Source organism: Crocuta crocuta, unplaced genomic scaffold (genome assembly GCF_008692635.1).
Source record: "Crocuta crocuta isolate KB4526 unplaced genomic scaffold, BGI_CrCroc_1.0 scaffold149, whole genome shotgun sequence".
NCBI lineage: Eukaryota > Metazoa > Chordata > Mammalia > Carnivora > Hyaenidae > Crocuta > Crocuta crocuta.
Genome location: NW_027551561.1, coordinates 391,874 through 403,982, shown reverse-complemented (window position 1 = coordinate 403,982; position 12,109 = coordinate 391,874). Strand labels below are relative to the sequence as shown.

The following is a 12,109-nucleotide window of genomic DNA, read 5'->3' as shown; positions in this document are numbered from 1 at the left end:
GAAAAAGTATAGAAAAAAAAAAAAAAAAAAAAAAAAAAAAAAAAAAAAAAAAAAAAAGGAGCTGGGAGACACCAGGAGTCAGAAACTCCAGCTTCAACAGCTCTGATACCATCCTGCCTGGCTTTAAACAAATCCACCTTCCTTTCTGGGCTTAGTTTCCGGGTGTAAAATAGAACTGATCTTTTCAAAACAATGAACTTTAACTCATTGCTTCTTTTGGCCATGGTAAACCTACCTAGGCTCAGGTGATCTAGGCTGAAAGCCTTTTTTAAAGAATGAATATCCAGTATAGAAAATGGTCCTGCCAACAAATTCCATTCAGATCCACAGAGAACAGCTCTCCGTCTGCTTGAGAAGACCAAGATCCCATTACTGATTTCCATTTGCCTCACCCCCCAGCTTTTGTTCAAGTGGGGAATGGAGAACTGTGTGGTGTTATCCATTCATATACGAATCAGAACAGCTCTGGAATCCCCAGACCATGGCAGCATGGATCCAAATGGCCGTCCTTCAAATCGGGGCATCTTTTCTGGATGTACACAAGTTGCGAACTCCAGATACAGGATGCAGATCCTGTATCTAAAAGCACCTCAAAGTCCATCAGACCGGAATCCTTAACAACATCTCTAAAAAGTTCTGCTTAAATATTTCTAATATCTGGAGCAATTCCTGGATGAATGGAACCAAAATCTTTGTCCTTGAAATTTCCAAGGCACTGGTTCTGCCCATCTGGAACACATATGCTCCACCTGCCTCTGTGACAACCCTCCTCCCCACGTCTCCCCTTTCCAGAGGAAACGCCAAGTGCCTGCTACCCCTGCTTACGTGGGAGCTTGACATGAGCACAGCTTAGAGCCCTGGTTGACATCAACTGGGAGTACAGGGGCTGCCACAGACTTTGCAGGTCTCGGGCTCACCCTTGACCTCCTCTCTCAGCCTTGGCCCACCAGGGGCACAAAGGCCAAGTGTCCACTCACCCAGGGAAGTTGCCACACAGAGCAACCCCAAGTGGAGAAACAGGCCCAGAGTGGATTGCTCGACCTGCACTCCCCAGTGTGCCTTAGGTCAGATCCAGTAGCCAACTGCTAAGTTGTCTAAAGGCCAAATTTATTTTTATGCCCTTTAAAATTAAAATTCATGGTTAATATTGTTGTAATTCCACCCTCCAAGATTCCTGCATGAATCCTTTTACCAGACACCTAAGGCAGCGTGGACTTTCTGGCTGTCTAGGCTCCAGTGATCAGGAACAAGCTTTCCGTCTCCACTTCACCTCTGCCCCAGACTGACTGTGTGTAATTTCCGGGGCGGNAGGCCCTGTGCCTTGGCCACCACTCCTTCCTCACACTCCTCCTCAGCCTCAAAATTCACAGTTAACAAAAATATTAAATGCCAGAGCATTTCAGGTATTTTGTTAAATTCCTCCAATGAGAAATACTGTTATATAATAGTAACCTCTGAGATTTAAGACCGTATAAACAGAGCAGCTGCTATTCCTGGTTCAGATGAAGCCACGATCCCAGCTGGGAGGCATGGGTGACTGCAGCGCCAGGACAAGGACAAGGGCCAGGCTCTTCCACCCGGGTCACAGCAGCCCACACAGGCCCTGCCTGGCGCGTCTCATGTGCACTTTTGTGTGGGGGAAGAAAAGCTTTTTGTCCCTGCTCTGGCCACCCTGAGGCCAAGTATATAATACTTATATCCTGCCCCAAATCCCCAAATCTATTTTAAAATCACATACTTCATCTGACGTAGTTTTCATGCAAAACTGAAATGTCTTATCTCTATTGAAAATAAAAACCCTGTGTTAATTACTCTACTAGAAACGTCTCTCAGTTTGAGACAGTTCAAGCCTTGAGGTGCCAAGGCGCACATTCCAAGGGTAGTTTCCTGGTCCCTGAAGGGTCCAAAAAGGCGTTTCCAGAGCTCAGTCCCCTCCTCCCCCAGGGTATCCCACTGAGTTCAGTGCCCTGTTTGTTCTGGGATGGGATCAAGAATCCCTTTGACTCAGGAGCCCAGACACAGTAAGGGAGCCTGTGGAATGTGTGGGCCGGGGTTGGGGCCGGGGGCCATCAAGGCAATGTTGGCAGGAAGGAAGTTCTGCTCCTCAGGCCTTGGCCCCTTCCCTGCCACCCTTCTCTCCCAGCCAAGATGACCTCCAGCTGGTGAGCCCACGGACTTCACTGTGGACTTCAGGGACTCCCAGGCTCAGGACTGCCCACCATGGGTTTTATACAAACTCTTTGCTGAGTAAAAAAATCCAGGGTGCTTCCCACTCAGACCGATGGCCACCTCTCTGTTCAGCCACCTGCTCAGCAGGGGTGCTTTCTGCTCCTGGGCACCCGGAGCCAGGCTCCCCTGCTCTGCAAGCTCTCAGCACCAAGTCCAGGGCCCCGCCTGCAGCACCAGACAGCCCATGCCCACGCCAGCTCTGGATTCTGCTCCTACACCGAAGTTTCTGGAAATTCATCTATTTCATCAAATGCGTTCAGGGTGGTTTTGCTGTTGCTCCTGGAAGAATCTTGGATTTTGGTGAGATCTGCTTTCAAAAAAAACCAAAATCGCTATTTTAGAAAGGTGGCGCTCTGTAACACAGGCTTCCGGGTCCCAATGCACCATCTAATTCTTTTTTCAGCACCTGATTTTTAAAAGTTATTCTGAGCGTTATAAAACATCACAGCTGAGAGATGCCTGGGTGGCTCAGTCGGTTAAGCGTCTGATTTCAGCTCAGGTCATGATCTCACAGTTTGTGAGTTCGAGCCCTGCTTTAGGCTCTGTGCTGACAGCTTTGGATTCAGTCCTCTCTCTCTGCCCCTCCCCTGCTTGCACTCTGTCTCTCTCAAAATTAAACATTAAAAATTTTTTTTAATGTCACAGCTGAGAGGGATCTGAGAACCAATTTACTTGAACCTGCCCATTTTGCAGATGGGGAAAATTAGGGCCATCAGTCACAATTTGCCCAAGATCACACGGTCACACGGGCGTGGTTGTCATACTTCCTGACAGGAACAGTACCTGTCCGCCTCACGGGCCCCGGATCTTCATTGAGGAAGGAGACATGCGTTTTCCATTCAGTCCACTTCACCTCATTGATCCTGCAAGTGTGACAATCATCCTCACTATTTCTCAACTGCACCTCATTAGATGCAAACAAATAGCATGGCATTTGCAGTGTCCTAGACAGCCCCTCTTCTGTCCACCCCTGGGATCTGGGACTCCTGCCTTATTGTGGTCATGTCAGCAGCATTTTTAGGGTCTGACATCTACCCAAGTCCCCATTTTCCCAGGCCTCAAGGGATCGGTCCCCTCCCAGTGTGGGGGCCCAAAAACTCGGAGAGGTATCATGGGGACGTCCTGAGACAGCTACAGCTGCCCCTTCCTGGTGAGAGGCCATGCATGGAGACGGTGGGGAGGAGGCCCAGGCTTAGACGTGACACTGTGAGGTGTAACCTTGTGCAAGTTTAGGGTTAAACTAGGGTTAAAGTTTCACTAGGTGAAGGTGGTTAGGGTCCAAATCCCAGTAAGAGTGGACAGAGTCTAAGGTGCTAGATTATAACTGGAGGCATTGGTCTGGCTGAAGTTCACCTTTCTAGAATGAGGGTGTCAAAATTAGAGAGACTTGTTAGGATAAGGACCACAGCCAGAAACGGTGGTTTCTGCGATATGGGAATTTTGGTCAGAGAAGCTATTTCTGGTAAGGCGATATGCAGAGGGCAGTCTGGAAGGTCAGGCGGTCAGACGGGGGCGGGATGGAGTAGGCTCGTTATCAGAAAAGTTGGTCACGGCATGAGCAAGCACTTTCTAAACACCAGACAGCCTGATACCTGTCAAAAGCCCTGTATCTGTCACTTTCCATTTGCCAGTGACAAAATGTGCCTCAGGTCCCTGGTGTCACATGAAGCCACACAGGGCAGAGCAAAGGACAAAGAGCGCCAGGCCAGCAAATGTTTCCTAAACCAAACAGTGGACAGGGAGAGGCCACGGAGGCCCCTGCAAGGGGCAGAGAGGGGAAATTCTACCAGAAGTCTCCTTTCTTCTCCCTTCGGAAGCTCGAGAAACCTCATCCCAGGGCTGGTGACTCCACAAGAGCAAAGTTTGTATTCCGAAGAGGCCAGAACCGACTGTAGCTGTGGTTTGGAAAGCAAGTGGCAGCACCATTTCTCTAACATTCACCGACTCATCTCTCTCTCTCCGCACCCAAAGACCAGCACCACCGGGGGCCCCCGTCCCTTTGTTACCGCAGACACAGCCGGAAATCTTCCTCGGCTACTTTACACAGCTCTCCCATCCGGAACCGGCTCCTCAGCCATTCTGGTAACATTTTCTCAAACTCCAGAATCGTCCTGGCTCTCTGGGGACACAAATGAGCCTATCAATGAGGAGCCAGCCCAGGAACACAGCTCCGTATGAGTGTGCACGTACACATACCCGCACACGCACGTGCACACACAGGCATGCACAGGCACCCACACACACACCTGCACCCGCACACATGCGTGCTACACTTCCACTGGGTGCTTACTGCGTAGATCCTGAGGGTTTGCCTAATCTGCAGATTTCAAAAATGAAAAACCAGTAAGACTGGGAAAGGTGTTCAGATTGCTTTAAACATAACATAAACAATGTTTCTGGAAGTCCAGTAGCTTCCTAACTGAAAATTTTAGGATCCTGGGATCCCACGGTGAAAAGAGGGGCAGACATCATGTAGTCCCACCTCTATGCCAGCCTCGGACACCCCTCAGCAGTTTTCCTGTTGATAATTTGTCAAATCTCTCCTGAATATAATCAACAATCTAATTAAGAAGGCCCCAATAATTAGAAACTTCCTGGTCGTTGCCCCAAACACCTCAGTGCTGCCTTCTGGGGCCACAGAAGGAAGCTGTCCCTCCACGAGTGGCTCTGCAGATATCCGAGGGTAAATTTCAACACCTTCTCTTGTGAGGCACAGTTTCCAGTCCTCTCTCAGGCCTGGTAACCAGCTCTGGACCATCCTGTGCATCAGGGTCCTCAGTGTGTAAGGCCCGCAGCGTGCAAGGAGTGTGGTAGCCAGCGTCGAGGACAGCAGAATTGTCACCTCCATTGTCCTATGCCCTGTGCTCCTCTCAGTGCAACGTAAAGTCACATTTCAACACCCACATTATCACGCCATTAACCCTGAGTAGGACATGCCCATAAGCCGGGGTTTGTCTCACCTGTGCTGCTGTCCAGTCACACTGCCGAGACCCTACACTCAGGGAACCTGGACTAAGACTTCCTCAAACCCGGCCAAGCACAGAGAGCTTATGCAGATTCCCAGGCGCCACCCCAGATCCACGGGTGCAGACGGCGGTCAATACCGTGTGCTGAACCGGGTCCCCGTGAAGGCCCCCATACCAGGTTCACCTGTAGACGCCAGATGCGCTCACTCTCCTTGGAGACGTTCTCCACGGTCTCTCCCATGAGGGCGATGAGCATGTTGAGGAGGAGGACGAAGGTGAGGATGACGTAGGTGATGAGCAGGAATAGAAAGAGGATGGGGTACTTGGAGTTCTGCTCTATGTTCAGGTCGCCCAGGCCTATCGTGAGCTTAAAGAGTTCCAGCACCGAATCGCTGAAGCTGCCATAGGAGCTACAGTCCTTGCTGTCACTGGAGCACTTCTCGATCAGCGAAGCCAGGGCTGGGAGGACAGAACAGGGTGTTCCCCTCTGGCTCTCTGCCTGGCTCATTACCCAGCAAGCTCATGCATACTTGCACGTACACACACGCCCACACACACACACGCACACACGCACACACAACCCCCCGCAGCCCTACTGCCTCATCCTCTCTGGCCCTTTAGATTTCACCTCCAGCCTCAGCTCCTGGAAGCTTCATCAGGCTGGGTCTGTGCCTTGGCCTCCTGCAGAAAGCTCTTCCTGCCTAACAAAGCAGCCTCCTCTGCCCTGCCATTTGGCCCTTGATCACCTACAGCCTTGCAGAGTTGCAAATTCTAATCTACGTGTGTCCCTGGTTCCCCAACCGGGCTTTGGACTCCCAACTTCCTATAGCCTGGGCCATCTCCTCCAAGACTGTAAGCTCCAGAGTCTGTTCCTAATGCTCTGTAGGGAGACCCCCTGGCCAAGACCTGGGCTTCTTTCTTCTCTTCTTTCCAACATACCATAGTAGTGGCTCATTGTTAAATGGATGGCTGGATGGCTGGATGGATGGTCAAATTAAGGAGTAAATGGATGGATGAATAAATAAGCAAGTGAAGGAGCAAATCAATAAGCACATTGTGGTCCAGCAAAGTTACCAGAAGATGGGAATGGCTGCCTAATTTCGAATGCCAATGATCACTGGGGGCTAGTGGAGGGGAGGAGAACTGGTATGGGAAAATACAATGATAGCTCTCTATGTGGAAGTTAGAAATAAAATCACGTTGTACAAATGAAGAGATTTTAAGAGGGGCCTCCCCACCTCCAGTCCCCGGCAGAACAGAGGCTCTCACAGATATATCCAAAGTAAGCTACAAGTAACATGATCCATGGGACCAAAGGAGGTTACCTCCATGCATTAATTTACTCCTATTTTTCAAAGACCATCAATGAGTCAAATTTCTGCAAACTTTAGTTTCCCTATGTGTAAAATGGGGCCCAAACCGCCTGCCCAGCCTACCTCAGGTTGTGAGGGCCCATAATATGCTGGTGTGGACGTGGGCGGCGTACCCCACAGTGTGGATGGGCAAGAGTCACAGGGCTGGTTCTCAGCCTCAGTTACCTTATGATCAGGGTGATGACTCCTCTTTAGTCAAGATATTGGGAGACGTAAAAAGGCAGCGCTTGGAAAATGCTAAGCATGCCAAGTGGTCCCCTGGTAGGTGACATAATTGTTGCTGAGGCTGTCTCTGTGCCTTATCATTTTGACATCTGTATAAGGTGTTTTATAACTGTGGGACTTCCTATTATTTATAAAATCATTACCTACTCCAAATCCAAGTAAGAACACAATATACACAAACAAGAACTTCAGAACATCATGTAAAATGACCTATAAAGAAAGAAACATGATTCAAGGGTGAGGTTGGAGCACATATTCACTAGCCCCTGCTCTCCTTACCGCTTCCCTTCACCGGGCCCCTCACCCTCACGATGCCTTCCCTCAGGCCGTCCTCCCTTACCCTAGAGAAATGCTCCTCCCAACACTCCAAAGCTCAGCTCTGGGCCCAACCTCCTCCAAGAAGCTTTCCCTTCCATTCCTGCTCGCCTCCCTCCTCCCTCCTGGAACACAGTCTATTTCTATCCCTGATGATTCACCCTGTATGGGAGCACCTTTCTTCACAGAGGCTCACATCTGAAAGCCTCACACTTCCTGGGGGCAGTGGTGTGCTGGAGCCAGCAAAGACCCGCTCAGAAGAGCTGACGGTCACGTTTTCATGAATTTTGTAAGCTACTGTTTAAACACAGCCATTATTAAAAATTAAATCACATAAGCTTACAATTAAGTAAATTATGTTAAAAACAAAGAATGACAAATATTCAAAGCTCATCGCTTAGTTATTTTATAATTACCTATGCTATTAAGGTTATTTACATCTACGACAGCCATATGCTGTGCGTACTATATAATGTGTTACTGCACATCTCTTCCCAACTCTGTGCTTGATGATGTCATATTGGTAGCTGGGAATCAGCCATGGTAGGATTTACATCTTGGAAACTAGTAAATGGTGCAAATCGGTTGCTGGTTGTCTAGGTCTAGATTTAAGACAGTGATAGAGAAGACATTAAGGCCGATTAAACTTCAAAATGTGTCCTATCTGTAGCTGCTGTGTGGTGAATAACACAATAACATTAATGAAACAGTCCTCCAGCATTGAAAAGTATCATCCAATTCTGCAAATAAGTGGCTCACATCACTGGCAAACAAGGGAAGTTCCCACATAAGGCTTCATCTCACACCTTAAAGTCCAGAAAAATACCAACCAGCATTTATGTTTGCAACAATACTTTTGTCAGTTTCAACCATAGATTGGCAGCAGATATAAGAGCTTAACAAAGTCAACAAATCATTCTGCTGGATTCAACTTGCTATGTGGAATTTACAATAAAGAGCAGTATTTGTTTTACTATTTGTAAATTGTGTACTACTCATCCTTTGTATGGTAAAATTTATAATGAACGTGCGTGTGTGTGTGTGTGCAGATGTGTTTCCCAGAATGCTGGTTGTTAAATATTTACCAGCACACCACTGCCTGGAGATGAGCACACTTCTTCATAAAGGGTTATTCCTTCCCTGTGTCCCACAAGCCCAGGTGTTTCCGGGTCTGGACACTTAAAGCCTGACCAAAGGCAAAGGGAGACAGTGGGGTTTGGGAGAAAGAGCAGAGGCTGGTCCATGGAACAAGGCTCTTGTTCTCCAGACCTGTCTCCGCATCTGAAAATGGACATTCTCTGAGGACTCCCCCACTGCAGAGCCTGCCTGTCCACGATGCTCAAAAGCCTCCAACGCACCTTCTGGATCATGACGCTGTACATGCCCATGGACTGGAATCCCCGCGTGTAGTAGAGCATGTTCGCCCAGCCCAGGGCCATGGCCAGCACAAGGCAGGCGAGGTACTCTTTGTAGGCAAACAAGTACAAGAAGACAGACAGTATCACAAGCACAGCTTGGACAAAACTGTTCAGGAGACACAGGAGACAAGGGCCTTACTTACTCCTCCTCAGCATCAGGGTAGATCCTCAAACCCCCAACCTCCCGGCACCCTATGGGCTAATGCCAAAAAGACAGGCGAGGCTGTCCCAGCCCCACTTTAGGCCAGGTCTAAACTCCAGCCCTGCAGCAGCCATCAGCAGATGTGAGTCACAGCCAACACTGGGTTGGCTGCAGCTGACAGGGACTTTTTAAAAATACAGATCCCTAGAAGTCAAGGGACTCTGGTTCAGAAGCCCTGGGGAGCAGCCCCGGAAGCTAGATATTTCTTTGATCACCCACATGATTTCTGAGCCCCACATAGATCAGGAAACCACTGGGGTAGACTAAGGATGCAGTGAATAACTGTATTTTTAAGAAAAATGAAAAAACTGGCAATGTCTCTACTTAAAAGCCAATCATAACAAAAATCTCCCACAACCTACTTGTTAAAATCTATTTTGGGGTGACTGGGTGGCTCAGTAGGTTAAGTGTCGGACTTTGGCTCAGGTCATGATCTCACGGTTTGTGGGTTTGAGCCCCGTGTCAGGCTCAGAGCCTGGAGTCTGCCTCAGATTCTGTGTCTCCCTCTCTCTCTGACCCTCCCCTGCTCATAGTCTGTCTCTCTCTGTCTCTCCCAAAAATAAATAAATAAACTCTTTTTAAAAGCTGTAACATATGCTAACTGATAGATACACTAAACAGAGATTGGTTGTACAACATAATGAATATACCTAATGCTATTCAACCGTACACTTAAATTGGTTAAGATGGTAACTTTTATGTTACAGGTATTTTACCACAATTAAAAATTTTAAAGGACAATATATAACAAATACACAGGAGACATCTAGACAAAAGGCTCTCTCATAACATCAGACAGTTTTCACACTTATAAAATATCTAACTAGCTAAACTGGGACACAGGCAACCTTGTTCTCATGCGGTGAAAAGCAAATGTTTGGGTGATCGATGCATTTCAGACTGAAGTGGGGAGCACGTATACACCTTTCTCATCACTAACAAAGCACCTAAGAAGCAGAAGAGAAGGACAGGGCATCGGTGCCTTTTGTCTGCACTAAAGCCAGTGGCTGTATCAATGATTTCTTCTCTGCGATTATCATCTTTTCTCAATGGGAAAAAGACTCCATGTGGCTTACATCATGCGGCAGTGCTGCACCTGGCCTACCACTCACTGCATCTGGGCTCTGCACCTGCCCGCAGGGATGAAGAATTCCGTTCATGCCTCTAGAAGGCAGGTACACATGTGACCAAACACCTGGGTATTTGGAAACATTGGGCCAAGATTCAAGGTCCTAGAGACCCGGCTTCCCGAGCGCTCAGAAGAGGAGACCTACAGAGCTATCGAGCCCACCATTCACCCCCTGCTGCAAATCCTGCTCCATTCACAGGCAGCAGTGCTGAATCAGCCTCTGTTCATGTAGACACAGGGCTCACAGAAGCCTCTGAGGTCATCTGCACGTGACCTCACTCGGAAAGGCTGCTGAGCCGGGCTTCTGGCTAGGGGCCTAAGGTGGCCAGCCCTGCTCTAGCATAAGGCGAAGATGACCGGGAGGCTGGGGCTGAGGCTCTGCATGACTGTGAGTCACTCACCTCCCTGCTCTGGGCTTTGGTTTTTCACACCTACAGATGAGACTCGATGATTTCTCTAGTGCTTTCCAGACCTATCTGCCAGAGTCCAAGACGGTAACCTAGACTCCACACAAGTAGGAGGAACTGAACTGGCCCAGACCATCGCTTCCTAAAGAAGTAAACAGCGCTGCTAAGTCTCTTCCTGCCTTCTCTGTCCCATCTGCTGCCCAGGGCTCTACGTCAAGCTGAAGTCAGTCATCACTGCAGCCTGCTGGTGGGCACTGTGGAAGGGTTTTCTGGTCCCCTCCATGGGCATCCATGGGCCTCTATTACTAGAAGGGAGAGAGGAGGTCCCTGGCCATGAGACTATGGCAGGATGACTGGGACATGGTGACAGGGGAGGATGGTCATTCCGGAGGACACAGCACCCACGATACAGGACTTGAGCCCTGCCTGTGCAGTGGTGACCAAAAGGATAGACCTACTTACAAGACAAAGTGAAACCAGGCATCAGAGAGAATGGACTGCAGATCTGAGGGTCTCAGCAGGAAGATCGCCATGCCCTGAGGCCAAAAAGGAAAGAAAAGCTGCACCTTCTTCATGCCTCTCGCGGGAGGCTCTGAGGAAGGCAGTGTCTCCCCAGGACTGAGGCTCAGTGAGGGGGAGGGGGAGACGACCAAGCCTCACATGTAGAATTTAAGAAACAAAACAAACAGCAAGGAGGGAAAAAAAAAAGAGAGACAGACAAAGAGACAAACCAAGAAACAGACTCTTAACTATAGAAACATACTGATGGTTAGTTACCCGGGGTGGGGGAGGTGGGGGTGGGTGGGATGTGTGAAATAGGTGAAGGCGATTAAAGTACACTTATCTTAATGAGCACTGAGTAATGTAAAGAGTTGTTGAATCACTATATTCTACACCTAAAACTAATAGAACAATGTATGTTAACCATACTGAAATTAACATTATGAATTTAATTTTTTAAAAAAGACCAAAAAAATAACATGGCCTAGCTTTTCCACCTCTGAGCCTTTTTGTATTTTGTTCCCCATGCCCGTCCTGTGGTGACCTCCTCCCCCGTGTCCTCATGCCCAGCCCCACCCTCGCACACTAAAGGCCATCTCTGCTTTCAAGCCTTCTCTCCCTTTCCTATCCCCTGATAAATGGCATCTCTCTTCCTCTGAGCACTGTTCTGAACCCCACACAGGGCCCTTTTCATACCCTGTTTAAAGCCCAGATATTTATGTCTATCTGAAATTCCCCTACAAGACTGTGAGCTCAAAGAGAACGAACTCCCTCCCTCACTATCACCTCCCCCTGGGGCTCCAACATCTAGAAGGTGTTCAGGTTGTGCCTGTTGATTCACCTGTTGGATGGATTGATAAGTGATCAAGTGATAAACAGATGGAAAGATGGAAAATGGATGGAGGCTAGAGGGACAGTGAGGAGGAATGCTGGGAATTCAGATGAGTGAAGGGGTCAATGAGAGGTGACTGAGCGGGTGGAGGGAGGGACAGGAAGATGGGTCACTGANGCAGGACAGACCTGCTGATTTGTTTATTCTCATTTTGTAACTAAGAAATCCAAAGCTTGGAAAGGAAGTGCCTCCCCAAAGCCCTCACTCCCCCCCACCCCGTAATAAGGCAGAGCAGGGTAGATCGAGGCCAGGCCAGCTGTCACCTGCCTGCCTTGCAGGCAAGTCCAAAAGGGCTTTGAGGCCACTCACCTCTTTCACAGAAATGCACGTGGCCCAGATAAGCACGAACATCCTTCCCAAGAGCTGCAGCCACCCCATCTTGTGCGTCAGGGCCAAGGGGTGTGGGAGGGCCTGGGAGGAAGGGAAGGGAGGGATGGGTGCAGATGAGGGAT

The 12,109-nt window shown here is 48.8% G+C and overlaps 1 protein-coding gene across 2 annotated transcripts in view; it reads right to left on the bottom strand.

The window, feature by feature from the left end:
• Positions 1 to 1,316: 1,316 nt before the first annotated feature.
• Positions 1,317 to 12,109, bottom strand: part of TRPV3 (transient receptor potential cation channel subfamily V member 3) — a 30,299-nt gene continuing 19,506 nt past the window's right edge. The window contains exons 10-17 of one of the 2 annotated variants that reach the window (XM_077749784.1): positions 11,967 to 12,068; positions 10,727 to 10,800; positions 8,467 to 8,632; positions 6,937 to 7,003; positions 5,380 to 5,654; positions 4,236 to 4,348; positions 3,013 to 3,092; positions 1,317 to 2,539 (exon numbers count right to left, since the gene is read on the bottom strand). In XM_077749784.1, coding sequence (XP_077605910.1) covers positions 2,442 to 2,539; positions 3,013 to 3,092; positions 4,236 to 4,348; positions 5,380 to 5,654; positions 6,937 to 7,003; positions 8,467 to 8,632; positions 10,727 to 10,800; positions 11,967 to 12,068 — 975 coding nt within the window. In that variant the 3' untranslated portion in view covers positions 1,317 to 2,441. The remainder of the gene's footprint in view (positions 2,540 to 3,012; positions 3,093 to 4,235; positions 4,349 to 5,379; positions 5,655 to 6,936; positions 7,004 to 8,466; positions 8,633 to 10,726; positions 10,801 to 11,966; positions 12,069 to 12,109) is intronic. The other variant, XM_077749785.1, reaches the window with a different exon arrangement.